We start from the raw sequence: 25721 nt of genomic DNA, 5'->3' as shown, positions 1-25721 counted from the left end.
CAGGAAGTTTAATCCCACAAGTAAGGATGAAATCCGTGGACTCGTCATATCTTAAAAGAAATAAATTTATCAGGTAAGCATAAATTTCCTTTTTTTCTTTCTTGATTCAGATAGAGCTTGACATTTTAAGAAACTTTCTAATTTACTCCTATTATCAAATTCTTTTCATTCTCATGGTATCTTTATTTGAAATGCAAGAATGTAAGTTTAGATACCGGCCCATTTTTGGCAAACACACTGTGTTGTTCTTGCTGATTGGTGGGTAAATTCCCTTATCAATAAAAAAAGTGCTTTCCATGGTCCTGAACCAAAAAAATAGCTTAGATGCCTTCTTTTTCAAATAAAGAAAGCAAGAGAACAAAGAAAAATTGATAATAGGAGTAAATTAGAAAGTTATTTAAAATTGCATGCTCTATCTGAATCACGAAAGAAAAAATTTGGGTTCAGTGTCCCTTTAAGATCGCTACAATATAACTAATAGTTATATTGTATCTAGCTTATGTTTTATTTTTATTTCACAGGTAAGTTTGTATTTATTTTAACTAGGTATACTAGTTAGTAAATAGTTATTAACTATTTACTAGCTACCTAGTCAAAATAAATACAAATTTACCTGTAAAATAAAACCTAACCTGTCTTACACTAACAGGCCCATTTATCAAGCTCCATACGGAGCTTGAAGGGCCGTGTTTCTGGCGAGTCTTTAGACTCGCCAGAAACAGAACTTATGAAGCAGCGGTCTAAAGACCGCTGCTCCATAACCCTGTCCGCCTGCTTGATTGACACCTCCCTGCTGGTGGCCGATTGGCTGCGAGTCTGCAGGGGGCGGCGTTGCACCAGCAGCTCTTGTGAGCTGCTGGTACAATGTTAAATGCGGAGAGCATATTGCTCTCCACATTTAGCGAGGTCTTGCGGACCTGTTCCGCAGTGTCGGATCAGGTCCGCAAGCCCTTTGATAAATTGGGGCCTAAAACCTAACATTACACTAAAATTAAATAAATTAAATTAACAAAATACATTTATAAATAAGTTACAAAAAATAATAAACACTAAATTACACAAAATAAAAAGAAATGATCAAATATTTAAACTAATTACACCTAATCTTATAGCCCTATCAAAATAGAAAAGCCCCCAAAATAAAAATAAAAAACCCATAGCCTACAATAAACTACCAATGGCCCTTAAAGGGGCCTTTTGCAGGGCATTGCCCCAAAGAAATCAGCTCTTTTACCTGTAAAACAAAAATAGGGCATTTAGCTCTTTTATGCTGCTAAAGTCCCTTATCTAAAAATAAAACCCACCCAATAAACCCTTAAATAAACCTAACAGTGGCTCCATCTTCAAGACATCCGGCGCGGGGCATCCTCTTCTTTTGCTGGATCTTGAAGAATGATCTTGAAGAATGATGGTTCTTTTAAATGACGTCATCCAAGATGTGTCCCTGGAATTCCGATTGGCTTATAGAATTCTATCTAAAAAATCAGCCAATATAATGTGAGCTCAATCCTATTGGCTGATTGGATCAGCCAGTAGGATTGAAGCTCAATCCTATTGGCTGATTGCATCAGCCAATAGGATTTTTTAGCCTTTAATTCCGATTGGCTGATAGAATTCTATCAGCCAATCAGAATTCAAGGGACGCCATTTTGGATGACGTCATTTAAAGGAACCTTTATTCTTCAAGATCCAGCGAAAGAAGAGGATGCTCCGCCCCAATGTCTTGAAGATGGAGCCGCTCCGCGTTGGAAGGATAAAGATAGAAGATGCCGTCTGGATGAAGACTTCTGCCCACCTGGAGGATTACTTATTGCCGCTTGGATGAAGACTCCTCCCAGCTTCGTTGAGGACTTCTGCCCGCTTGGATGAAGACTTTTCCCGGCTTGATGAAGATGGATGTCTGGTCTTCAAAAACTGTTAGTGTTAGGTTTTGTTAAGGGTTTATTGGGTGGGTTTTATTTTCAAATTAGTGTTTTGGGCACAGAAAAAGAGCTAAATGCCCTTTTAAGGGCAATGCCCACCCAAATGCCCTTTTCAGGGCAATAGGGAGATTAGGTTTTTTAGGTAGTTTTTTTTTGGGGGGATTAGTTGTGTGGGTGGGGGGTTTTACTGTTGGGGGGTTGTTTGTATTTTTTTTTTACAGGTAAAAGAGCTGATTTCTTTGGGGCAATGCCCCGCAAAAGGCCCTTTTAAGGGCTATTGGCAGTTTAGGGTAGGCTAGGTTTTTTTTTTTATTTGGGGGTATTATTTTGATAGGGCTATTAGATTTGGTGTAATTAGTTTAAATATTTGATCATTTCTTTTTTATTTCGTGTAATTTAGTTGTTTTTTTTTGTAATTTAGTTAATTGTATTTAATTAATGTAATTTATTTGATTTTAGTGTAATGTTAGGTGTCAGTGTAACTCAGGTTAGGTTTTATGTTACAGGTACATTTGTATTTATTTTAACTAGATAGTTAGTAAATAGTTAATAACTATTTACTAACTAGTCTACCTAGTTAAAATAAATACAAACTTACCTGTAAAATAAAAATAAAACCTAAGATAGCTACAATGTAACTATTAGTTATATTGTAGCTAGCTTAGGTTTTATTTTATAGGTAAGTATTTAGTCTTAAATAGGAACTATTTAGGTAATAATGGTAATTTGTATTTAGATTTATTTTAATTATATTAAAGTTAGGGGTGTTAGGATTAGGGTTAGACTTAGGGTTAGGTTTAGGGGTTAATATATTTATTTAGTGTTAGTGATGTGGGAGGCCAGAGGTTTAGGGGTTAATAACTTTAGTATAGTGGCGGCGGCGACGTTGAGGGTGGCAGATTAGGGGTTAATAAGTGTAGGTAGGTTGCGGCGATGTTGGGGGCGGAAGATTAGGGGTTATTAAGTGTAGGTAGGTGGCGGCGACATTGGGGGCAGCAGATTAGGGGTTAATAAGTGCAGGTGGCCCTCGGTTTACGCCGGTTCAATTGGCGCCGTTTTAGAATAACAACCTTTTTTTTTCAGTCATGTGCAATAATTAAAATAGCCAGTAGATTGAGCTGTCCGCTTGTTTTGCAGCAAAGTTATGCAACTTATCAGGTCTGAAATTGATCTGTGTACACAGAACAGACATTAGCTATCAAGCAGCCACTTCCCTATTATCTTCCTGTCCAGCTGCTTGAAGTGAAGGTGCCTAACTGCCTATTAATCACTGCAGATTGAAATGCATAGAATAGGTGCAGACCCAATATTATCTAACATGCTAACAATGCAAAGAACTGATTGCAGAAAAATGCAAGTAAAAAAACGTTTTTGTTCATTAAACTTAGTTTGATGATGATGCAGTCTGTTGTGTGATTATTTTATTAGGTGCTGTTAGCAAATGTTTTTGTTCATTAAACTTAGTTTGATGATGATACAATCTATATTATTAGGTTTATAATGCTGTTTAGCATTTAAAGTCTTCATTTCAAAGCTTTAAAAATAATGTATTAGGTGTTACTTATGTCAGTTTTGAGAGGGGCCTGGAACCTAACTCCCTCACTTCCCATTTACTTACATTATAAACTGGGTTTCAATTTACAATGGTTTTGATTTACAACCATTCCTCCTGGAACCTAACCCCGGCGTAAACTGAAGGCTACCTGTATAATGTAGGTGGCGGTGATGTCGGGGGGGGCAGATTAGGGGTTAATAAGTGTAATGTAGGTGGCGGTGATGTCGGGGGCGGCAGATTAGGGGTGTTTAGACTCAGGGTTTATGATAGGGTGTTAGGTGTAAATATACATTTTCTTTCCCCATAGGAATCAACGGGGCTGCGTTACGGAGCTTTACGCTCCATTATTGCAGGTGTTAAACTTTTTTTTAGCCGGCTCTCCCCATTGATGTCTAGGGGGAAATTGTGCACGAGCACATAAAACCAGCTCAAAGCAGCGCTGGTATTTGTGTGCGGTATGGAGCTCAACGCTGCCATATTGCCCGCTAACGCAGGTTTTTTGCAAACCTGTAATAGCAGCGCTATTAAAGGTGAGCGGTGGAAATAACTTGCAAGTTATTACCGAGCCGCTCTTAACGCAAAACTCGTAATCTGGCCGATAGTATCATTTTTATTACACTGCTGGTTCTGTTTACATCATGCAAATGTTAATAACTGGTTTTATAGCCTTTTCTTCATTTTGTATTGGGTAAAATCTGACTTATTATTCTCTTCTTTGACTTTTTACTCCTGTTTTCCTTCAGGCACAGTAATCTAAGCGTAAGGCCCAAGGGACTGTCTTCATTGGTGAAGAGAGGGGTACCTGAAGCACTAAGGGCAGAAGTATGGCAATTACTTGCTGGTTGTCATGAAAACCAGGAAATGCTGGAGAAGTACAAGACACTCATCATAAAGGTAAGGGAATTTAATTATCTGGCTTCAAGATATATTGAGCTTTTTTGCTGAGCTTACGTAAAATGATGTCCAGCTGAATACTGACTCATCCTATGAATTCTGTCATATCTCTTACTTTATCAATCCTTTGTCATATTTATTTGTATAAAGTGTACCAATTATACTTATTGGAGCCCCTTTTCACTCACTGTTATGTGTGACTAGTTAAGGTGACCATTGAAAAATACATATGTCAGGGTTCTTATACAAAACATTTCTAAACAGCCCTGACAAATGATTTTTTCATGTGTCCTTTTTTAAAGCGGCAATATGGTCACCCTAGATAGAAGTCGGTTTTCATTGTCACTTTTGAAAGAGGTCATAATCTTTGACCTACATCTGAGGCATTTGCAGATTGTACGTGTCTTAATGCAATAATAATGCTCTAATTTGTTTAAGTATTTTATTGACTGAACTTCCTTATGATCTGTGTTTAACTCATGCAGTAGGTTATATTCTTACTCTGAAACTGGTGAGCCAATCAGGAATGTTAAAGGCATGTAGCTGCCAATCACCTTACATGTCCTGCTCAAGACCAGCTTCATTGTGCACAAACTTAAAGGGACATTGTACACTAAATTTTTCTTTGCATAAATGTTTTGTAGATGATCCATTTATAAAGCCAACCTGGATGTGTTTTTGTAAAAATGTATAGTTTTGCTGATTTTCAAATAACATTGTGCTGATTTTCAGACTCTTAACCAAGCCCCAAAGTTTAAGATGTATTCTGATGTATACAGACTTCAGACTGCTGGTTTGTATAATATGCAGGGGAGGTTCTGGTCTCAGTCCCTTTCAGTGGGTGTCTTAGGCTAATATCATCAACAGTGCTTAAGTAAGTTTATAAAAAGTGTTATACTGGATTTTTATATCAGTATCTGTGCATATTCTTCTTTATAGTAGTGTCTATTTCATGCAGTTAAATACATTGTTGTATACTGCCCCTTTAAGTTTAACCCTTTTATTGGCATTTAACAGGTATATCTAGAGACTAACAATGCTGTAGAAGTGAAACATTTTTGTATTACCGTGTCCCTTTATAACTGTGAAAATGCAAATTTTGCATTAAACATAATTGGAAAAAATACCAAAAACCTAAATTAAAAATGGCTAAATTAATTGTCTTGTTGTAGCACAATTTTTACAATAGGTTGTATTATATCTTGTATGTTCCAAAATGTATTTTATTCTCTATAAACATGCGTCTTATAATAATAATCTCTGAAGAAATTATTTTTCATTCATCTTTTTTTTATTTTTTTTATTCCTTGATGTGTTATCTCATGTTGAACAGATAGCATACACTCACATTTGAGTTTCTATAAAATACGATAGTGTGTTCAGAGTAATGTAATTTTTTTTCCCTGTGTTCTTCAGAGTTGTTGGATGGTATTAGAATATAATTGCATGGTTATATTCTCTCAATTGTTAAGGTACAGTGTCAGATTGATTACCTCTGCATTGCATTTGGGATATACCAGCTGTTGTTTCTTTTTTCGTTGTTGTGGTATTATTATTATTATTATGCTTTTTAACAGAAATGTTTCAAACTGTTGAACTTTAAGTTTAAAGGTATACTAAACCCACATTTCCTTCCATAAGTCAGGGAGAGTCCACGACTTCATTCCTTACTGTTGGAAATACAACACCTGGCCACCAGGAGGAGGCAAAGACACCCCAGCCAAAGGCTTAAATATCCCTCCCACTTCCCATATCCCCCAGTCATTCTTTGCCTTTCGTCACTATTGGAGGTGACAGATAAGTGTCTGGGTATGTTCCCTTCGAGAAAGGACTGGAGTTTTAAGTAATCATGTCAACCTCTCAGTGAGAGTATTGATGAAAGCTAGAGTCTGGAGATGCAGGTAAAGTTTTTCTGCAAACCCATCCAGACTGTCGCCAACAGCTCCTGTTCACAAGTTAACAAGTTTCACTGCTTGCTGCTACACACACAAGTCCATGTCAGAAGCGCTGCTGCAAGACTGTCACACTTGAGTTTCACATGGATCCTGGAGGGTAAGACCGTTTTTTATATATACATTTTAAAATGCTATACAGGGTCACAGTGTGGCTCCTTTATACCTCGATAGGATCTGGGTTAATATCTCCTTCAGAGAGATTATTTGAACAGTTAATAAGGGATTTATATCTGCTTATTTTCAGAGTTTTTTTAGGCTCATAGACTGTGTGTTTTTGGCTTGAAACAAACAGGTTTTACTTTCGTTTTTGAAGTGTTGCGCAGCTCAAAATAGCATCGCTCCCTTTTTCATAGCAGGGGAAGTCCTGTCTTACGTTCCACGTGACCTGGTGCGGTCTCTTTAATTTCCTAAGATCCTGCTGCAGACATAACTCCTGAGGAGAGCATTTTCACTGTAAGCTGTCTGGGTCTAGGAGGTGGTGAGTGCCCCAGCCATTGTGAGTATTAAGGTGCCGTTTTTTCGTTAAAAGCGTTTTTTTTATTGTCCTTCTGTGGGTATATACAAAGCTATGGAGGACTCTGATACTACATTAGAAGGTTCGGCTCCTTCTGTACTAATTAATAATTCCTGTTCATATTGTGAGGAGGCTGTGGTTTGCCCGCCCGCTCAATTTTGTTCCATTTGCCTAAACACTGTTCTAAAGTCTATGAAGGGAGACAAGCCTGCTAATACTCATAGCGCTATTAGCCCTTCTGAGCCGTCTACTTCTCAGAATCTGGTTCCCGAGAAATGACTACCCTCTCTACGTTACCCGCTCCACATGCAGTTCCCCACGGCTCAACTAATCCTCCACCTGGAGGGGACTTTTTTCCAGCTGACTTTACAGCACAGTTACAATCGGCGGTGTCTGTGGCCCTGAGTGCCTTACCTCGCTCTAACAAACGCAAGAGAAAGGTTAAACATAGTTCTCCTGACCTAGAGTCATCTAAATATTTGTCGGATTTAGCTACTATATCCCAGCTATCCGAGGATGAGTTAACCTTTGTAGCTTCAGAGGGTGAACTTTCTGAGTCAGAGATTTCAGTTACTAAACCTCCTTCAACAGAGGAAACCGCTTTTAGATTTAAAATTGAGCATCTGCGTTTTTTTATTAAAGGAGGTTCTGTCAACTCTAGAGGTTCCAGAGGCTACACTCCCTGAGGAGCCTAAGGTCCCTAAATTACAAAGAGTTTATGAAGATAGGAAGGTCCCTCTGATTTTTCCTGTGTCAGTTAAGATGGCGTACATTATTAGTAATGAATGGGAAAGAGTAGGAACTTCTTTTTCCCCCTCGTCTACTTTTAAGAAATTATTCCCTGTCCCTTACTCTCAATTAGATTTGTAGGGCTCCATCCCGAAGGTGGCTTGGCACTATCTCCACGCTGGCTAAGCATACTACTATCCCTCTGGAAGATAGTTCTTCTTTTAGAGAGCCTATGGATTAAAAAATGGAAACTTTCTGAGGAAGATGTTTCAACATACAGGGTTTTTATTTCAACCGGCGGCAGCTGTAGCCGCAGTTGCTGGAGCAGCTACCTACTGGTGCGACACTCTGCCGGAGCTCATTGAGGGGGAGACTCCCCTCGAGAATATTCAGGAGAGAATTAAGGTGAATTGCTAACTCCTTCATCTGTGAAGCGAATATGCAGATTATTCGCATAAATGCTAAGGCTGCTGGCTTTGCGGTTCTAGCCTGCCGGGCTCTCTGGTTGAAGTCTTGGTCTGTGGATATGACTTCTAAATCCAAACCTCTTTCTCTTCCCTTCAAGGGGAAGATTTGATTTGGTCCAGGGCTGGACTCTATCTCTATGGTTACCAGAGGGAAAGGTGCCTTCCTACTGCAATATAAGAAGAATAGTCCTAAGTGACGGCAAGTGTCTAATTTTCGTTCCTTTCGTAGTGACACGTCACACTGACAGCAGTTCTCTTCCAAGTCCGAGCAGCCCAAGAGTACTTGGAAGCTCGCTCACTCCTGGAATAAATCAAAACAGACTAAGAAGCTCGCCGAGAACAAATCAGCATGAACGGGCGGCCCCCGATCCGGGATCGGATCGAGTAGGGGGCAGACTGTCTCTTTTTTCAGACGCTTGGTTCCAGAATGTACAGGATCCTTGGGTCCTGGAGGTTGTATCTCAAGGATACAGGATAGGATTCAAGTCTCATCCGCCCAGGGGCAGATTCCTACTCTCCAGTCTTTCGACAAGACCAGAAAAGAGGGCTGCCTTCTTGAGTTGCGTACGGGATCTCTCCTCTCTAGGAGTAATTGTCACGGTTCCTACAGCAGAAAAAGGTTTGGGGTTTTATTCAAACCTTTTTGTGGTTCCAAAGACGGAGGACACTGTCCATCCAATTCTGGACCTAAAGTGCTTAAACAAGTTTCTGAGTGTTTCCTCTTTCATGATGGAAACAATACAGTCAATCCTGCCTCTGGTTCAGGAAGGACAGTTTATGACCACAATAGACCTGAAGGATGCATACCTTCACGTCCCGATTCACAGGGAACATTTTCAGTTCCTAAGGTTTGCTTTTCTGGATCAGCACTTCCAGTTCATAGCCCTTCCGTTTGGCCTAGCTACTGCTCCAAGGATATTTACAAATATTCTGGGGGCTCTACTAGCCATTGCCAGAACACAAGGTATTGCAGTAGTTCCTTACCTGGACGATATCTTGGTACAGGCACCATCTTTTCGTCTAGTGGAAGAACATTCGGAGTCCCTTCTCAGTCTTTTTCGATCACATGGATGGAAGATAAACTTGGAAAAGAGTTCTCTTACTCCAAATACATGGGGGAATTTCCTGGGAACTATAATAGGCTCCATATCCATGAGTATTATCCTCACAGATCAGAGACGTTGCAAGCTAACTTCTGCATGTCTTGCCCTCCAGGCCTCCTCGAGACCCTCAGTGGCTCAGTGTATGGAGGTTATCGGACTCATGGTGTCCTGCAACTACGCATGCTGAGACAATGGAACGGCGACCATTCAGATCTGTCTCAACAGATTGGGCTGGACAGCCTTTCGAGAGACTCGCTCTCCTGGTGGCTCTGTCCAGATTATCTGTCCCAAGGCGTGTGCTTTTTAAGACCATCCTGGGAGATTGTGACTACGGATGCAAGACTTTCCGGCTGGGGAATGGTTTGGGGTGCCAAGAAGGCACAAGGTATGTGGACTCAGGAGGAGTCCTCCCTTTCGATCAATATTTTGTAACTCCAGGCAATCTTCAATGCCTTGAAGGCTTGGCACCTTCTGGGTTCGTCCCAGTTTATCAGATTCCAATCAGACAATATAACCTTGGTTGCCTATATCAACCATCAAGAGGGAACGAGAAGTTCCTTGGCGATGAGAGAAGTATCTCTGATACTAGAGTGGGCTGAGACTCACAAATGACGCTGTCAGTGATCCACATTCCGGGTGTGGACAACTGGGAAGCGGACTTCCTCAGCAGGCGAACCTTTCACCCAGGGGAATGGTCTCTTCACCCCGAGGTGTTTGCAGAGATATGCAGCGAGTGGGGGAGGCCGGAGATAGATCTCATGGCATCCCGCCTCAATACTAAGCTACCCAGGTATGTGTCGAGGTTGAGGGATCCTCAGGCGGAATTCATAGATGCCCTATCAGTACCATGGAGGTTCAGTCTCATATATCTTTTTCCTCCATTACCGCTTCTCCCTCGTGTGGTGGCTCGCATCAAGTAGGAGCGAGCATCTGTGATTTTGATTGCTAATTCGTGGCCGCGAAGAACGTGGTTTGCGGATCTGGTGGGGATGTCCTCATCTCCTCAGTGGAGGTTACCTTGTTGCAGAGATCTGCTGATACAGGGTCCCTTCATTCATCAAAAGCTGGAGGCTGACTGCGTGGAGATTGAACACTTAGTCTTAGCCAAAAGAGGGTTCTCTGAAAGCTTGTAAGCCAGTTACTCGTATCTACCATAAAGTGTGGTGGACTTACTTGTTCTGGTGTGAAGAGCGTGGTTTTTCCTGGCATAAGGTTAAGGTTGCCAGAATTTTAGCTTTCCTCCAGGATGGATTGGAGAAGGGCTTATCTGCTAGTTCCCTGTTGGGACAGATATCGGCCCTGTCAGTGTTACTGCACAAACATTTGGCTGAGCTTCCGGATGTGCAGTCCTTTGTTAAGGCACTGACTAGAATCAGACCCGTGTTTAGATCTGGGGCTCCACCTTGGTGTTTTGCAGCAGGCTCAGTTTGAGCATTAAATTGTTGTCTTGGGAGGTTCTTTTTTTTTGTTGGCTATTGCCTCTGCACTCAGAGTTTCTGAGATTTCTGCTTTGCAATGTGATCCCCCTTATCTGGTTTTTCATGCTGATAAGCTGGTTTTACTCACTAAACTAGGGTTTCTCCCTAAGGTGGTGTCGAATCGTAACATTAATCAAGAAATTGTTGTTCCTTTCTTGTGTCCTAATCCTTCTTCAGCGAAGGAACGTTAGCTTCTAGATGTGGTTCGTGCCTTGAAGTTCTATCTTCAGGCTACTAAGGAATTCAGACAATCTTCCTCTTTGTTTGTCATCTATGTGAGGAAGTGTAAGGGGCAGAAGGCTACTACGACTTTTCTTCGATCTTTCTGGTTGAGGAGTGTCATCTGCTTAGCTTATGAGACAGCGGGACGACAGCCTCCTGAGAGGATAACGGCTCATTCCACTAGAGCAGTGGCTTGCTCTTGGGCTTTTAAGAACAAAGCCTCAATCAGATTTTTTAAGGCGGCTACCTGGTCCTCCTTACACACCTTTTCTAAATTTTACAAGTTTGATGTGTTTGCTTCGGCTGAAGCAGCTTTCGTGAGAAAAGTTTTGCAGGCTGTGGTACCCTCAGAATAGGGTCCACCTCTTATTACTGTTCCCACCCATTATTCATTCAGTATCCTCTGGAGCTTGGGTATAGTTTTCCCAACAGTAAGGAATGAAGTCGTGGACTCTCCCTGCCTTATGGAAGGAAAACATAATTTATGCTTACCAGATAAATTCCTTTCCTTTCTGGCAGGGAGAGACAATGACCCGGCCCGTAATTAATATTTTTGATAGGCGGCTCCCTTTTTATATTATATCTTCTGGCACCTTTTCTACCCTGATGTTTCGCCTACTTTTCCTTATTCCCTCCGCAGAATGAGGATACGGGAAGTGGGAGGGATATTTAAGCGTGTCTTTGCCACCTCCTGGTGGCCAGGTGTTGTATTTCCCAACAGCAAGGAATGAAGTTGTGGACTCTCCCTGCCAGGAAGGAAAGGAATTTATCTGGTAAGAATAAATTATGTTTTTAGCCACCATCCTCTATCCAGTGTTTTGAACCAAAAATGGTCCGGCTCCTTAGCTAAGATTCCTGCTTTTTCAAATAAAGATAGCAAGAGAATGAATGAAAGAAGTCAACTAGACATGCAATTTTAAGCAACTTTCTATTTAAATCATGAAAGAAAAAAAATGAGTTTAGTATCCCTTTAAGTACATTTTTGAGCTGAGGCAAACTGGAAACTGAATTGTCCAGCAATTTTGCTGTGAACACCGATTATTACATTGTAAAATACCATGAGTACCATTTTTAATAATAAAAAATATTAAATATAAATTGTATTAATTTTTTTTTAGTGATAAGCTTATAATCCTTGCACAGAAAAATATATTATAATTAGTTAGTTAAAGGGATATGAAACCCCAAACGTTTCCTTTGCTTCAGACACAGCATACAATATAACAACAAAAGAAAAAAAGTTTCTAATTTCTACCATCAAGTTTGCTTCATTCTTTGTTGAATAGATATCTAGGTAGTTGTCTGGAGCAATACATGGCAAGTAGTAGTGATGCCATCTAGTGGTTTTCCAAATAGATAACATTCTTTAAAAACTACTTTACTCCAGCGACGTGCACACTCCTGAGCTCACCTCCCTGGTTTTCAACAAAAGATACTAAGAGAAGTAAGACAATTTGATAATAGATATATGCAATTTTAAATAACTTTCTATTTTACTTCTATCTGAATCATGAAATAAACATTTTGGGTTTCTTGTCCCTTTTTAAGTACAGGTAGCCCTCAGTTTACGCCGGTTCCAGAAGGAATGGTTGTAAATTGAAACCGTTGTAAATTGAAACCCAGTTTATAATGTAAGTCAATGGGAAGTGAGGGAGTTAGGTTCCAGGCCCCTCTCAAAATTGGCATAAGTAACACCTAATACATTATTTTTAAAGCTTTGAAATAAAGACTTTAAATGCTAAACAGCATTATAAACCTAATAAAATAATCACACAACATAGACTTTACTTGTATTTTTCTGCAAACAGTTCTTTCTATGCAATCTGTACTGATTTATAGACAGGAAGATCTTGTTCCTTTGCAAGCTGCTCGATAGCTTAGGTCTGGTTAAACTGATTAATTTCAGCTTGCTTGGCTTGCATATCTTTGCTGCAACACAAAGCAGACAGCTCCACCTACTGGCTATTTTAATTCAATGCACTGCTTCTCAATGCTTTTCAATAGCAGTCACATGACTGCAAAACATTAAGCAGTCATTCATGTGATTATTATGATGCAGAAATTTAAACAAATTTGGAATCGGCATTGTTCAGAGCGTTTAGAATTTATTTGTGAAAAGAATTGTTAAATAAGGGTGACGTGCCTTTATTGCTTTTGGGTAGCAACTAATGCCGGAATATGGCGTCTGCCAGCAGCATTCACTGGCAGATGCAATATTCAGCAATATTCAGAAATAGTTACAACCTGAAAGCAACAAATGAACATGTCTAATAGTGATTGCATTGAAATTAGATATCTAGATATTGGGGTGATACTTTTGTGTTTCACATAAATATGACCATTAATTAAAAATAGAGACCAACAGGGGAGTTTTTACTGCCTAGGAAACCATGTAGAGGCGGATCAGAATCTTGCATTTGTTCTCTGTAGATAATTTCTGAACTTCACTATTTGTCTCAGGGTTTTTTTCTCCACTCATCACAATCCTAAAATGTTTTAAAATTCCTGAAGCTCAAAATCTTCATCTCCCAAAAACACTAAATAGTTCTGTTTAAAAAGATCTCTGATTTTATAATCCAAAAACCAAAATGCATTGGATTAAAGATTTACCTAATGGTTTTGTGTGTTTAGCCCTTACAGCACAGGTTAAATTGCCTATATGTTTATTGATCCCTGTGTAATGACATCTGTGCTATTAACCTGTTGTGCTCCAAAACCGTAAAGCTTTTTGTGTATATCTCTCTAAAGTAATTGTGCAAGGACATTATTAGTATAGTGGGTGCCTTTTCTGGGCTATTGATTTTGCTCGTTTTTATTAGTGTTTTGTCCTTTTTTATTTTAACTTTAATTGGTTTTGCTAGTAGAGTTTGTATCTGAGTTATTGACATTCTAAGGTCTTCTAATATGAGGGCAATATGCATAACTAGACATTTTATAGAAGAATCTCAAGGGGGTTTACCGTATCTCTTAACTGTGGCACTGATTTACAAGAGACCAGATATTGGAACAAGTAATAATCTTTTTGTAAATGTATTGTGAGTTAAAGGGAGGTACATGGTTGGAGCATTCAGTACTAATGATGTAGTTATGGTCATATGCAGAGATGTTTGCCTAAACTGGGTTCTAGAGTGCTGGTCTTAAAGGGACAGTAAAGTCATAATTAGACATTCATGATTTAGACAGAGCATACCATTTTAAACAACTTTCCAATTTGCTTCTATTATTTAATTTGCTTCCTTCTCTTGTTATCCTTTGCTAAAAAGGTTTATCTAGGAAAGCTCAGGAGCAGCAAAGAACCTAGGTTCTAGCTGCTAATTGGTAACTATATATATATATATATATATATATATATATATATATATAATATGCATACGAAGAGAGAAGCGCTCTACCAGGAACGAACAACAGCTCAGTGGCTTGTTCTATGGCGATTTACCACCCGGAAGCGCTTCTCTCTTCGTATGCAAATTATATATATATATATATATATATATATATATATATATATATATATATATATATATATATGCCGATTGTCATTGGTTCACCCATGTGTTCAGTTATAAACCAGTACATAGTTGCCAACATTTGAAAAACATTTCCAGGGACACTTTGCAGCTATCAATTTCCTGCATGAAAATTTTTTACCACACCCGCTGCCCTAAAGTTCCGCCCACTTTGATAAACCCACATAATTAGCATCATTTAGCTCCGCCTATTATGTTGCAGATTTTTTATATATATATATATTAAAATATAAGAGAAAAAACACAATCGCCCACAATGGACCTCTAAGGGTAAAAGTTTTATTGACAAATAAAGTAGCGCAATATTAGAATGCAGGTACAAGATATAAAATAAACAGTTGCAATTATTAGTAGTATCACCGTGTACAACTCCTCTGCCGGACCATGTCTTTATCGAACTTAAAAGCTCCTGCTGTAATCCTTACTTGATCACTGATCTGGTGTATGGATCTCTTTCAGGGTTAGTTCACTACTTACAATCTGGCTGGCGTTGCTGCTATGACACGTTTTACCCTTAGAGGTCCGTTGTGGGCACTTGTGTTTTTTCTCTTCTATTTCTATAGTGCCAGTATTTTTGGGAGACGTACCGCAGGAAACCTCCCACAACACAAAGCTTCAGCCCTTAAGGAAACACTACACTGGGGACTTTGAGGATTCTACAGTATGGACTAAGAGGTCATCGTATAAGTTGACCCTCACTTGTGCTTCAGACTTTAAATTGGTCCCCCTATATAAGGTCTGTGTTTTTCTTCTTTTTCTCTTTGGATTACAACTTCTTGCTGTATAAATTTGTATATAAGACTGTGGACAATGCTCTCAGGTTTTTTTTTGAATACACAAACTGATTCTTCCTGAGAGTCCACGATACATTTATTTATCTTTTGACGATACAGTATCATTGCTATAGTGAAACCATTCATATAGCTATAAGATTCAAGGATTTTTTTAATTTTTTTTTTTTTAAAAAAAAGGGTAGCGCAACATTTTCTATATCATTTGTATATATTAAAATATGAATTTGTATTTTGTAACGCTAGTGCATGGGTTAGTATTTATAGAAATAAATATATACAATTATTAATATTGTATTGTAATACATACAATAAATAATACTATTGCCCATATATACGGCTTTTGGTCTGTTTCCACTCATCATCACTTGATTTTCAATCTTCCTGTTACACTGCAACCACTCCCTATAACTCCTTCTACTGCTTTATAACCTCTCCCTATCCTGAACTATTTGCATTGATCACTTTATTAATTAAATCCGACAACAGAAACGCACCCTGCCAGCAAGTAAAAAAGGAGAAACCAAATCCATAGGGGTAAATGTGGTGAAAAAAAATCTTCATTTATTAGTTCTAACTCCTGTAAATAGTGACACACACACACACAGACTAATTTGTCTTTGTCGGATTGTGTTCTCTCTGAAGCGGGGGTGGACCGCCTCTTCTTTTACGGCACCTACTAAAGAGCTGTGAGATTACTTGTGCCTTTCATTGTTTCGCTATGAGTGGAGTGTTTGGAGTTCGATCATTTGGGGGCGTGATTGATATCGCAGCGTGAAGATCAGTACGTTGTGCGTGTCACTAGGGTACAGAGGAAGAGTGTCTGAGCGCTGCCCTGGAAGTCGTTTGTCCGTCTCTTTATTAATTACCTGCATTTCCCTTTCAGGTATTCTGCTCCAACATAGTTTTCTTTCCTTATATGTTTCCTTTCACATATCCTCCACCCCCTTCTACTAGAACGTTTCTATCACAATGTGGTATAGTATGGGCTTAAACTGGAACACATGTATAAAATTGTTATGCACTGTATATTTCTCCAACATAGGTGTGTCCGGTCCACGGCGTCATCCTTACTTGTGGGATATTCTCCTCCCCAACAGGAAATGGCAAAGAGCCCAGCAAAGCTGGTCACATGATCCCTCCTAGGCTCCGCCTACCCCAGTCATTCTCTTTGCCGTTGTACAGGCAACATCTCCACGGAGATAGCTTAGAGTTTTTTAGTGTTTAACTGTAGTTTTTATTATTCAATCAAGAGTTTGTTATTTTAAAATAGTGCTGGTATGTACTATTTACTCTGAAACAGAAAAGAGATGAAGATTTCTGTTTGTAAGAGGAAAATGATTTTAGCAACCGTTACTAAAATCGATGGCTGTTTCCACACAGGACTGTTGAGAGGAATTAACTTCAGTTGGGGGAAACAGGGAGCAGACTTTTGCTGCTTGAGGTATGACACATTTCTAACAAGACGATGTAATGCTGGAAGCTGTCATTTTCCCTATGGGATCCGGTAAGCCATTTTTATTACATGAAGAAAAAAAAAGGGCTTCACAAGGGCTTTTAAGACTGTAGACATTTTCTGGGCTAAAACGATTTATATATAAGCATATTTTATACTCCATAGCCTTGAGGAATTATTTTAATCTTGGGAACTATGTAAAATAACCGGCAGGCACTGTATTGGACACCTTATTCTCTAGGGGCTTTCCCTAATCATAGGCAGAGTCTCATTTTCGCGCCTCTATTGCGCACTTGTTTTTGGGAAGCATGACATGCAGATGCATGTGTGAGGAGCTCTGATACATAGAAAAGACTTTCTGAAGGCGTCATTTGGTATCGTATTCCCCTTTGGGCTTGGTTGGGTCTCAGCAAAGCAGATACCAGGGACTGTAAGGGGGTTAAATATAAAAACGGCTCCGGTTCCGTTATTTTAAGGGTTAAAGCTTCCAAATTTGGTGTGCAATACTTTTAAGGCTTTAAGACACTGTGGTGAAATTTTGGTGAATTTTGAACAATTCCTTCATACTTTTTCGCATATGCAGTAATAAAGTGTGTTCAGTTTAAAATTTAAAGTGACAGTAACGGTTTTATTTTAAAACGTTTTTTGTACTTTGTTATCAAGTTTATGCCTGTTTAACATGTCTGAACTACCAGATAGACTGTGTTCTGTATGTGGGGAAGCCAAGGTTCCTTCTCATTTAAATAGATGTGATTTATGTGACACAAAATTTAGAGAAAATGATGCCCAAGATGATTCCTCAAGTGAGGGGAGTAAGCATGGTACTGCATCATCCCCTCCTTCGTCTACACCAGTCTTGCCCACACAGGAGGCCCCTAGTACATCTAGTGCGCCAATACTCCTTACTATGCAACAATTAACGGCTGTAATGGATAATTCTATCAAAAACATTTTAGCCAAAATGCCCACTTATCAGCGAAAGCGCGACTGCTCTGTTTTAGAAAATACTGAAGAGCATGAGGACGCTGATGATATTGGTTCTGAAGTGCCCCTACACCAGTCTGAGGGGGCCAGGGAGGTTTTGTCTGAGGGAGAAATTTCAGATTCAGGGAAAATTTCTCAACAAGCTGAACCTGATGTGATTACATTTAAATTTAAATTGGAACATCTCCGCGCTCTGCTTAAGGAGGTGTTATCTACTCTGGATGATTGTGAGAATTTGGTCATTCCAGAGAAATTATGTAAAATGGACAAGTTCCTAGAGGTCCCGGGGCCCCCCGAAGCTTTTCCTATACCCAAGCGGGTGGCGGACATTGTAAATAAAGAATGGGATAGGCCCGGTATACCTTTCGTCCCTCCCCCCATATTTAAGAAATTGTTTCCTATGGTCGACCCCAGAAAGGACTTATGGCAGACAGTCCCCAAGGTCGAGGGGGCGGTTTCTACTCTAAACAAACGCACCACTATACCCATAGAAGATAGTTGTGCTTTCAAAGATCCTATGGATAAAAAATTAGAGGGTTTGCTTAAAAAGATGTTTGTTCAGCAAGGTTACCTTCTACAACCAATTTCATGCATTGTTCCTGTCACTACAGCAGCGTGTTTCTGGTTCGAAGAACTAGAAAAGGCGCTCAATAATAATTCTTCTTCTTATGAGGAGATTATGGACAGAATTCATGCTCTCAAATTGGCTAATTCTTTCACCCTAGACGCCACTTTGCAATTGGCTAGGTTAGCGGCGAAAAATTCTGGTTTTGCTATTGTGGCGCGCAGAGCGCTTTGGCTAAAATCTTGGTCAGCGGATGCGTCTTCCAAGAACAAATTGCTTAACATTCCTTTCAAGGGGAAAACGCTGTTTGGCCCTGACTTGAAAGAGATTATCTCTGATATCACTGGGGGCAAGGGCCACGCCCTTCCTCAGGATAGGTCTTTCAAAGCCAAAAATAAACCTAATTTTCGTCCCTTTCGCAGAAACGGACCGGCCCCAAGTGCTACGTCCTCTAAGCAAGAGGGTAATACTTCTCAAGCCAAGCCAGCCTGGAGGCCAATGCAAGGCTGGAACAAAGGAAAGCAGGCCAAGAAACCTGCCACTGCTACCAAGACAGCATGAGATGTTGGCCCCCGATCCGGGACCGGATCTGGTGGGGGGCAGACTCTCTCTCTTCGCTCAGGCTTGGGCAAGAGATGTTCTGGATCCTTGGGCACTAGAAATAGTCTCCCAAGGTTATCTTCTGGAATTCAAGGGGCTTCCCCCAAGGGGGAGGTTCCACAGGTCTCAATTGTCTTCAGACCTCATAAAAAAACAGGCATTCTTACATTGTGTAGAAGACCTGTTAAAAATGGGAGTGATTCATCCTGTTCCATTAGGAGAACAAGGGATGGGGTTCTACTCCAATCTGTTCGTAGTTCTCAAAAAAGAGGGAACATTCAGACCAATTTTAGATCTCAAGATCCTAAACAAGTTTCTCAAGGTTCCATCGTTCAAAATGGAAACCATTCGAACAATTCTTCCTTCCATCCAGGAAGGTCAATTCATGACCACGGTGGATTTAAAGGATGCGTATCTACATATTCCTATCCACAAGGAACATCATCGGTTCCTAAGGTTCGCATTCCTGGACAAGCATTACCAGTTTGTGGCACTTCCGTTCGGATTAGCCACTGCTCCAAGAATTTTCACAAAGGTACTAGGGTCCCTTCTAGCGGTGCTAAGACCAAGGGGCATTGCAGTAGTACCTTACTTGGACGACATTCTGATTCAAGCGTCGTCCCTTCCACAAGCAAAGGCTCACACGGACATTGTCCTGGCCTTTCTCAGATCTCACGGGTGGAAAGTGAACGTAGAAAAAAGTTCGCTATCTCCGTCAACAAGGGTTCCCTTCTTGGGAACAATAATAGACTCCTTAGAAATGAGGATTTTTCTGACAGAGGCCAGAAAATCAAAACTTCTAAACTCTTGTCAAATACTTCATTCTGTTCCTCTTCCTTCCATAGCGCAGTGCATGGAAGTAATAGGTTTGATGGTAGCTGCAATGGACATAGTTCCTTTTGCGCGAATTCATCTAAGACCATTACAACTGTGCATGCTCAGTCAGTGGAATGGGGACTATACAGACTTGTCTCCGACGATACAAGTAGATCAGAGGACCAGAGATTCACTCCGTTGGTGGCTGTCCCTGGACAACCTGTCACAGGGGATGAGCTTCCGCAGACCAGAGTGGGTCATTGTCACGACCGACGCCAGTCTGGTGGGCTGGGGCGCGGTCTGGGGACCCCTGAAAGCTCAGGGTCTTTGGTCTCGGGAAGAATCTCTTCTCCCGATAAATATTCTGGAACTGAGAGCGATATTCAATGCTCTCAAGGCTTGGCCTCAGCTAGCAAAGGCCAAGTTCATACGGTTTCAATCAGACAACATGACGACTGTTGCGTACATCAACCATCAGGGGGGAACAAGGAGTTCCCTGGCGATGGAAGAAGTGACCAAAATCATTCAATGGGCGGAGACTCACTCCTGCCACTTGTCTGCAATCCACATCCCAGGAGTGGAAAATTGGGAAGCGGATTTTCTGAGTCGTCAGACATTTCATCCGGGGGAGTGGGAACTCCATCCGGAGATCTTTGCCCAAATTACTCAATTGTGGGGCATTCCAGACATGGATCTGATGGCCTCTCGTCAGAACTTCAAGGTTCCTTGCTACGGGTCCAGATCCAGGGATCCCAAGGCGACTCTAGTAGATGCACTAGTAGCACCTTGGACCTTCAAACTAGCTTATGTATTCCCGCCGTTTCCCCTCATCCCCAGGCTGGTAGCCAGGATCAATCAGGAGAGGGCATCGGTGATCTTGATAGCTCCTGCGTGGCCACGCAGGACTTGGTATGCAGACCTGGTGAATATGTCATCGGCTCCACCATGGAAGCTACCTTTGAGACGAGACCTTCTTGTTCAAGGTCCGTTCGAACATCCGAATCTGGTCTCACTCCAACTGACTGCTTGGAGATTGAACGCTTGATCTTATCAAAGCGAGGGTTCTCAGATTCTGTCATTGATACTCTTGTTCAGGCCAGAAAGCCTGTAACTAGAAAAATCTACCACAAAATATGGAAAAAATATATCTGTTGGTGTGAATCTAAAGGATTCCCTTGGGACAAGGTAAAAATTCCTAAGATTCTATCCTTTCTTCAAGAAGGTTTGGAGAAAGGATTATCTGCAAGTTCTTTGAAGGGACAGATTTCTGCCTTGTCTGTGTTACTTCACAAAAAGCTGGCAGCTGTGCCAGATGTTCAAGCCTTTGTTCAGGCTCTGGTTAGAATCAAGCCTGTTTACAAACCTTTGACTCCTCCTTGGAGTCTCAATTTAGTTCTTTCAGTTCTTCAGGGGGTTCCGTTTGAACCCTTACATTCCGTTGATATTAAGTTATTATCTTGGAAAGTTTTGTTTTTGGTTGCAATTTCTTCTGCTAGAAGAGTTTCAGAATTATCTGCTCTGCAGTGTTCTCCTCCTTATCTGGTGTTCCATGCAGATAAGGTGGTTTTACGTACTAAACCTGGTTTTCTTCCGAAAGTTGTTTCTAACAAAAACATTAACCAGGAGATAGTCGTGCCTTCTTTGTGTCCGAATCCAATTTCAAAGAAGGAACGTTTGTTGCACAATTTGGATGTAGTTCGTGCTCTAAAATTCTATTTAGATGCTACAAAGGATTTTAGACAAACATCTTCTTTGTTTGTTGTTTATTCTGGTAAAAGGAGAGGTCAAAAAGCAACTTCTACCTCTCTCTCTTTTTGGATTAAAAGCATCATCAGATTGGCTTACGAGACTGCCGGACGGCAGCCTCCTGAAAGAATCACAGCTCATTCCACTAGGGCTGTGGCTTCCACATGGGCCTTCAAGAACGAGGCTTCTGTTGATCAGATATGTAAAGCAGCGACTTGGTCTTCACTGCACACTTTTACGAAATTTTACAAATTTGATACTTTTGCTTCTTCTGAGGCTATTTTTGGGAGAAAGGTTTTGCAAGCCGTGGTGCCTTCCATTTAGGTGACCTGATTTGCTCCCTCCCTTCATCCGTGTCCTAAAGCTTTGGTATTGGTTCCCACAAGTAAGGATGACGCCGTGGACCGGACACACCTATGTTGGAGAAAACAGAATTTATGTTTACCTGATAAATTACTTTCTCCAACGGTGTGTCCGGTCCACGGCCCGCCCTGGTTTTTTAATCAGGTCTGATAATTTATTTTCTTTAACTACAGTCACCACGGTATCATATGATTTCTCCTATGCAAATATTCCTCCTTTACGTCGGTCGAATGACTGGGGTAGGCGGAGCCTAGGAGGGATCATGTGACCAGCTTTGCTGGGCTCTTTGCCATTTCCTGTTGGGGAGGAGAATATCCCACAAGTAAGGATGACGCCGTGGACCGGACACACCGTTGGAGAAAGTAATTTATCAGGTAAACATAAATTCTGTTTTTTCACCACTACATTGTCAACAACAACAAAAAACTTTGATTCAGCAATAGAATATCAGAAAATGTTACGTGGTACATGTGCAAGCCCATATTTCCTGATTCACAGGTGCACGTGTAGATCACATGACAAACTTTACAGGAAAATAAATATTTTCTACAGTAGAGTCACTCCTGGCATATAAAATTAATAATATGTAAATCTTTAGTATGCTGTTCTAATTTCTTTAATGAAAAAACATATTCAAACTACTACATTTATATATTTTTTAATTATCCTGAAATCATTTAAATGATTAAAATAAATATAACATAAATCAATAGAACACTTTTTTTTTTTTTTTTCCTGCACTGCTTGCACCAAGTGATGAAGATTTTTGTTTAATCAAAACTTTCCCATATCGCTTTGGGGTTAATAGGCTATGCTTAAATAAATACAATAATACGTTTAGAAACTTTCCTTCACTTGGTTGATAATCACTGCTCCCATGGTCCAGTTGTCCGGTAATAACATCTAATCAATTTCCAAATGCACATAACAACCTAGAGGGGTTAAGCACCGCCCAAACCCAATGCTATACAATGACATTTACCTGGCTCAGGCCACCCCTGTGGTACTCACCTTCAAGTAGTAAGTCATTCTCAGAATGCACCTCTTCCATCTCCTGTAAAAGTACCTCACTTTCCCCATATAGCATCTCCTCTGTAAGGTCTGAGAAAGCCGGAGAGGTACTTAGCTGCTGGAGGCTTCGGACACTCCTCCCTCGGCTACTATTCTCTTCTGAGGCGCACGATTCCTCTGAGCTGCTGTCTGTTTGCGGCCCAAGAGCACCCTGAGATCCCTTGGCCTTGCTGCCTGCTCTGGCAGTCGGTACTGATTGTTTCTTGGTCCCGGGAGACAGGAGCGTCCTGCGGGGTACAGGGAGAAACCATGGCAAGGAGGCTGGTGATGATCTGCGGGTCTAAAGAAAACACCACCTGCTCAGATCCTTGGGCAGGGGGCGGAACCCGGTTTAGTTTATTTTTCACAGTACTAGCGGGGGGGGGGTCTCCATCACTTAGTTTCTCGGTGTGGTGTTCTCCCGGTGTAAACCGTGCAGGGTAGTTGAGATCAATGAGCCTGTTAATTTCTCTGCTACACTACTGGAGCCCTGAAAAGCAATCAATGCCAGGACAGTCCATGACATATTTAAATGGCCGGGACAGGGTCCCACATTCCGGGAATGCCCCGGCAAAAACAGGACAGTTGGCAACTATGCCAGTAGGGCATTGCTTTTTCTTCAACAAATGATACCAAGAAAAGAAGCAAATTTGATAATAGAAGTAAACTGGAAAGTTGTCTAAAATTGTATGTTGTACCTAAATCATGAAAGAAAAATGTTGGCTTTCACATCCCTTTAAGCTGGTCAGTTACTAATTGATTTGGAATCAAGGAGGTTGCTGATATTTAAACATGTTCCATATTTTTTAATGTTTTGTACTGGAGTAGAATCAAGGAAAATTGATTTTCAAATGACAATACATGTGGAGCTGGCTGGCTTACTAAACTGAGCGATAAGGCATTTACTGATTAGGTTGATGATTTACTAGTAATATCTTTGGGATATCAGGAATTCAGATAAGGACTTTTTTTTTTTCTTCTACAAGATACGAGTCCACGGATTCATCTTTACTTGTGGGATATTATCCTCCTGCTAACAGGAAGTGACAAAGAGGACCACAGCAGAGCTGTATATATAGCTCCTCCCTTCTCTCCACCCCCAGTCATTCTCTTTGCCTATACTAGTAATAGGAAGAGGTAAAGTGAAAGAGGTGTTAAAATGATAGTTTTTAGTTTCTTCAATCAAGAAGTTTTTATTTTAAATGATACCGGTGAATACTATTTTCCTCAGGCAGCATATAGAAGAAGATTTCTGCCCTGAGGTTGATGATCTTAGCAGTTGTCACTAAGATCCATGTGGGTTCCCACAGAATGGCTGAGGAATACTAGAGACATCTTCAGTATGGGGAACGTTTTTATGCTACAAGCATTGAGGTATGTTCAGTCATTTATTTGCGAGGAGACGGTGATATATCAGAACTGGCTGACATAGTTCCCAAAGAGGGAAGGGGTAAGCAGTAATCCTATAGACATAAGAAAAGGTATTACTGAAATCCTATGTATTTATTTTTTATCAGGGCTAAATGCAGCAATAAATTATGGCAGCATGTTTAAGACACTGGGGCAGCTTAACGGTTTTTATTGCAAAACGTTTATATAGCTGGTTGTTGTACATTGTGCTGGGGGTTCACATGACGTTAATCATACTTTTTATGAATGCTTATCCACATGGCTAGTTTTACACCGCTTTACATGCGGTTGTTTAGGCTGAGAGTACATTGTACATGATGGGCGGGGCCTAATTTTCGCGCCTCAGATGCGCAGTTAGTTTGTCAAGAAGGACAGCAAACTTCAGCTTCGGTTGGGCCCAAACTGAGTGATTTTCTACCGGAGTGATATTGCTCAGTTTGTCAGATCCCTGGGGGCAGGTAGGTTTTGTGTTAAATTAATCATTTAGGGGTTTAATTTGCCCTTGCTTGTGGTGCAATATCCAACTGCAATTTAGGATAGGAATACCTTCAAATTTAACGTTTGTTATCATTTTTAAGCAGATTTGGAAAAATTGTGCGCTTTTTTATTCTTAAAGGCGCAGTACTCGTTTTTCAAAATTGTTTGTTTTACTCAATAAATAAAGTGTTTAAAGACTTTTGTGGTTATTACTAACCTGTTCAACATGTCTGACATTGAGGAAAGTCAATGCTCTGTGTTTAGAAGCCATTGTAGAACTTCCTCTTACATTGTATCCTTCTTGTATTGAAAGGGCCTTACACTGTAAAGAACATATTTTAGGTGATAAAAGTATTTCTAAGGATGGTTCTCAGTCTGATGAGAATCAGGATATGCCATCAAATTCTCCCCAAGTGTCACAACCTTTAACGCCCACTCAAGCGACGCCAAGTACTTCTAGTGCGTATAATTCTTTTACTCTGCAAGATATGGCTGCAGTTATGTCTACTACCCTTACAGAGGTATTATCTAAACTGCCAGTTTTACAGGGGAAACGCAGTAGGCCAGGTATTAAGGTTAATACTGAACCCTCTGAGGCTTTATTGGCCATTTCCGATGTACCCTCACAGTGCTTTGATTTGGGGGTCGGAGAATTGCTGTCTGAGGGGGAACTTTCAGACTCAGGAAATGTGTTGCCCCAGACAGATTCGGACGTGATGTCCTTTAAATTTAGGCTTGAACACCTCCGCCTGTTACTTAGGGAGGTTTTAGCGACTCTGTATGATTGTGACCCTATTGTGATACCACCAGAGAAATTGTGTAAGATGGCCAAATATCTAGAGGTGCCTACTTACACTGATGTTTTTCCAGTTCCCAAAAGAATTTCGGACATTGTTACAAAGGAATGGGATAGACCAGGTATACCGTTCTCTCCCCCTCCTAATTTTAAGAAAATGTTTCCCATATCTAATACCATTCAGGATTCTTGGCAAACGGTCCCTAAGGTGGAGGGAGCTATTTCTACCCTGGCTAAGCGTACAACTATACCTATTGAGGGCAGTTGTACTTTCAAAGACCCTATGGATAAAAAGTTAGAG

The 25721-nt window shown here is 40.5% G+C and overlaps 1 protein-coding gene across 1 annotated transcript in view; it reads left to right on the top strand.

Moving 5' to 3' along the window:
• Positions 1 to 25721, top strand: part of RABGAP1L (RAB GTPase activating protein 1 like) — a 1244335-nt gene that overhangs the window by 484200 nt on the left and 734414 nt on the right. The window contains exon 13 of the mRNA XM_053693261.1: positions 4221 to 4371. Within this exon, the coding sequence (XP_053549236.1) occupies positions 4221 to 4371 (151 nt within the window). The remainder of the gene's footprint in view (positions 1 to 4220; positions 4372 to 25721) is intronic.

Source organism: Bombina bombina, chromosome 10 (genome assembly GCF_027579735.1).
Source record: "Bombina bombina isolate aBomBom1 chromosome 10, aBomBom1.pri, whole genome shotgun sequence".
NCBI classification, from domain to species: Eukaryota; Metazoa; Chordata; class Amphibia; order Anura; family Bombinatoridae; genus Bombina; species Bombina bombina.
The sequence above is the reverse complement of the archived record's forward strand: the minus strand, read 5'-3'. Positions and strand labels throughout refer to the sequence as shown.